Source organism: Priapulus caudatus, unplaced genomic scaffold (assembly GCF_000485595.1).
Source record: "Priapulus caudatus unplaced genomic scaffold, Priapulus_caudatus-5.0.1 Scaffold5, whole genome shotgun sequence".
NCBI classification, from domain to species: Eukaryota; Metazoa; Priapulida; class Priapulimorpha; order Priapulimorphida; family Priapulidae; genus Priapulus; species Priapulus caudatus.
In genome coordinates, this window is record NW_014577066.1 from 584,513 (window position 1) to 589,300 (window position 4,788).

Sequence of the window (4,788 nt, forward strand, 5' to 3'; positions counted from 1 at the left end):
ATGTAGTAATTAAGTATTGCCATGATTACATGCAGATGTAGTAATTAAGTATTACCATGATTACATGCAGATGTAGTAATTAAGTATTACCATGATTACATGCAGATGTAGTAATTAAGTATTACCATGATTACATGAAGACGTAGGAATTAAGTATTACCATGATTACATGCAGATGTAGTAATTAAGTATTACCATGATTACATGCAGACGTAGTAATTAATTATTACCATGATTACATGAAAACGTAGGAAGTAAGTATTGCATTGATTACATGCAGATGTAGTAATTAAGTATTACCATGATTACATGCAGACGTAGTAATTAAGTATTACCATGATTACATGCAGACGTAGGAATTAAATATTACCAGGCTGTGCTGTGGCGTTGGGTCAAGCAAGGAGCTGCGTATCGATTCCTCTGATGAAGCTGTTGACAATCGGGGCTTCAGATCGCCTGAAAATTTACAGGAAGACCATGTGAGAACAACACATAAGACTAGTGATGGACATAAAACTGGAGGCTAGAAGACATGAACTAGATATGGACCAGACTTTAAATTGATCTAGGATGGACATGGACCAGACATGGAATTGATCTGGGATGGACATGGACCGGACATGGAATTGATCTAGGATGGACATGGACCGGACATGAAATTGATCTAGGATGGACATGGACCGGACATGGAATTGATCTAGGATGGACATAGACCGGACATTGAATTGATCTAAGATGGACATGGACCAGACATGGAATCGATCTGGGATGGATATGGATCGGACATGGAATTGATCTAGGATGGACATGGACCGGACATGGAATTGATCTTGGATGGATATGGACCGGACAAGGAATTGATCTGGGATGGACATGGAATTGATCTGGGATAGAGATGGACCAAACATGGAATCAACCTGGGATGGACATGGACAGGAAATGGAAATGATCTAGGATGGACAGGCAGCAGACCAGACATGGACTTCACGAGGAGCAGACTAGACATGAACTGGACATGGAAGTCATAAACTTGGTTAGAACTGGACATAGATTGGATATGGAATTGAAATGGGGTAGAAATAGGTACGAAGGAGCCTCAACGTTGCCTGAATGCAGAATGAAAGCAGTCTGGACATTTTCAGGGGCAGTAGTAGACATACGTCAAATTAACCTGTTTTAAGTATTGGGAAATCGATCGACCTACAATGGAAATCACATTCGGCCACTGCTAATTGCAACCTAGCCAATATCAGCCGCCCATCAAATATTTACACACCTATATATCAATGAGAGATCCTAGTGTTAGTAGATTCACTTTAGTGTTTAAATAAGTAACACATTGCACATGGATGTGCAAGCCACACGACCTACGTGCTGCTGCCTGTTGCAATTATAATCATGTAGTCCATGAACTTGAATGTAAGAGGGAAACAAAAGGAAGACAGAGTGGTTATTCAGACTACCAAAGTCGCTAAGCGTACTATACCGATTCACGTATTACATTGTATTATTTTCATCTCATTCAATCACATTGTACACAATAGAAAGAAAAGAGGGAAAGTGACAATGACAATGAAATGTAACTGCCACAGGATATTAATTGCTACTATTGTACCATTCGTTTTTGCAGTTTTGGGATCCGGTGTACTTTTCTTTGCTTTTGGTTTCATGTTGCGGTATGCTGGTGTGTCCTGACCTACGTTACTGAAAGTGAGAATTCTCTCATGAAAAACATACAATTACTGTGCATTTTTATATTCTAAAACAATATACACTATTTACGCATCCTGGACCTGTTCTACACATCGTTAATTTTCTATGTAACCTAAATTAGTTTACAAAAATATACAATACATGAAGCAACAAATAAAACTACATTACCTACACCTACTGTTAAGATAAGCACCTAAATATAAACTTATATCACTGTAAACCATAAATAATTTAATGATACACGGGAAATCTCAATAATCAGTGGTATGCATCAAGCAAACTAAAGCGGTGGACACACTAGGCAATTTTTTATGCGATCGAGCCGGCCGACCAAGGTGGCCGATCAAGCCGGCCGACCAAGGCGGCCGGCTTGATCGCATGAAAAATCGCGTAGTGTGTCCAGTGAGTCGCGGTCGATTTTCGAGTCGGCCGGCCGAGTCGCCCGATTCAAACATGTTTGATAATTATTTGAGCCAGCCGGCTGCAATCGCCTAGTGTGCCCAGGTCTGCGATTGAGCCGGCCGATTTTACAATTCATCAGCCAATCAGCGTGCTGAAAATTCACAGAGTCGCCCGACTCAGTCGCCCGACTGAGCCGGCCGGCTCGATCGCATGAAAAATCGCGTAGTGTTACCACAGCTTAACAGGTGCTCTCCCGAGATCTCTCTAGTGTTACCTAATTAATAAGAAATGTTCCAGCGCACGTACTCACACTCTACTATTGTAACTCATTCACTAATAAGAACTCTGCCATTATTTATTTCTTATTGCCAAACATTATCTCTGGAAAAGCTGCACCTCTAGCATCTATTTTAGATCATCTATGTTAGAGTCTAACACACACACGCGGATGCACGCACACACACCCACATACGCTCGCGCATTCACATACGCACGTACGCACCCACACACGCATGCGCGCGTGAGTTGGCAGACGCTTCGTCTATACGCAACACGAATTAACATCCGCCGTGAAAAATTTCGTTTACCAGCTTACCACTCACACGCATCGTCCGCCCGCCCAACTCTCCCGCCACGCGACACGCACTCACCACCGACCGACCCCCTCAGTCCCGACTTACCGGCTACCCTCCAAGCGTCACTATACAACTAACTCGCTACTAAATACATGCCTCGCGCCTCCTGCGTACTTATGGCATGTTTTTTGTTTCATAATTCGATTCTTGTTTTATGGTTGATTTTATCACATATAACATTCGATTTATCACATATAACATTCGATTTATCACATATAACATTTCTTGATTCGTGAATCTAATGATTCGATGCGTGAAGCGAATGATTCGATGCGTGAATCGAATGATTCAATGCGTGAATCGAATGATTCGATGCGTGAATCATATGATTCGATGCGTGAATCGAATGATTCGATGCGTGAATCGAATCAATTGATCCGTGAATCGAATCATTCGATGCATAAATCGAATGAGTCGATCCGTGAATTGAATGATTCGATTCACGCATCGAATCATTCGATGCGTGAATCGAATGATTCGATGCGTGAATCAAATGATTCGATGCGTGAATCGAATGATTCGATGCGTGAATCGAATGATTCGATGCGTGAATCGAATGATTCGATGCGTGAATCGAATGATTCGATGCGTGAATCGAATGATTCGATCCGTGAATCGAATAATTCGATGCGTGAATCGAATGATTCGATGCGTGAATCGAATGATTCGATCCGTGAATTGAATGATTCGATGCGTGAATCGAATTATGAAACAAAATACATGCCATACGTGCGTGCGTGTGTGCGGTTTTTACCTTCGTTCGCCTTTGACGCCATCGTTTGTCTTCGCCTGGTATCGCTGCGCGTGCATCTGCACCGACTGCGCCTGCCCATTGATCTGTCCATCGGACATGCTGCGTGGGTTGAGTAGAGGAGGCAGCGGCACGGCTGCACCTCCTCCCGCTGCGGTAGTGCTGCGCGCTAGCTGCCGCGCCGCGTACGGCCTGCAACAGCCGTCGGTATAGCTCTAGATTCTAGAAGGATAGCCATTCGCTCCGCCACAGGCTAGAGCTACCGTCGGTATAGAGAGCAACCAAGGCCAACCACATCTCTACCGCACTCACTTGCTCGCACAGGACAAATCCCCCGCCTCCCTACCCCAGACTTTACTCATGATAATCAGGATCATTAGATCATTGATAATTAAATAAACATTGCACTTGGGAAATTCCGATGAATATATTGCCAGATTCATAATGAGAACTGAACCCGATAGTGCGTGACACGACCGCCCGCGAGCACGGAACGCGACATCATCGCATACATAATTTAAGCGACGTTACAGCGTGCGTGTGATATTTCAATGCAATTGATGATGCCACAGTGCACACATGCAGGTTCAATACCGCAACTAATTAAGCTTGGCGAAATTACGACATAGCAATAACGACGGAGCAAAAATAACCCTTCCATAAATAACGCGGTCAGTCAAATACAAGACGCACACGTAATTACATAACGAAACGAACAGAATTTGCCACGCATTCATAATAAATACGCTCTAACCATGAATGCTATTTCGAAATAATTATATATGATCTGGTCCAACGTTATCCAACGGTATCTACGTTACCGTTACTGTTCATAAATTATTCTTTCGCGCTTGCGTGACTCCGCACTGACAAACATAGTATTTTGAAATACTGCGGGTGTACACAGCTAGCACCAACACGATACAATTTTACTTTACCACTGCATTCATATTTACATTTAACACATATGCACACGCACCCACACGCGCACACATACACACACTCGCACACATACATACACACCCACGCACGCACGCACGCACGCACGCACGCACACACGCACGCACGCACGCACACACGCCACTAACTCACATTAATGCAGGCTTGCTCGCGCATAGATCACTTACAAAACGTGGTCGAAGCTATTGAAATCGATATGTGCGCTGACACGTACCAGCAGCAGCGGTTACGTAGCCTGCCTACCTGCGCTGACACGTACTACACCAGTAACACCAGCAGCTACTATTAGGGAAATCACTTCACTTGCACCTTATTGTTAATTGCGCG

At 43.6% G+C, this 4,788-nt stretch overlaps 1 protein-coding gene across 1 annotated transcript in view; it reads right to left on the reverse strand.

Annotated features, from left to right (window-relative positions):
- Positions 1-4,788, reverse strand: part of LOC106804965 (tetratricopeptide repeat protein 24-like) — a 25,963-nt gene that overhangs the window by 2,261 nt on the left and 18,914 nt on the right. The window contains exons 12-14 of the mRNA XM_014806386.1: positions 3,505-3,693; positions 1,616-1,704; positions 371-456 (exon numbers count right to left, since the gene is read on the reverse strand). Of these exons, the coding sequence (XP_014661872.1) occupies positions 371-456; positions 1,616-1,704; positions 3,505-3,693 (364 nt within the window). The remainder of the gene's footprint in view (positions 1-370; positions 457-1,615; positions 1,705-3,504; positions 3,694-4,788) is intronic.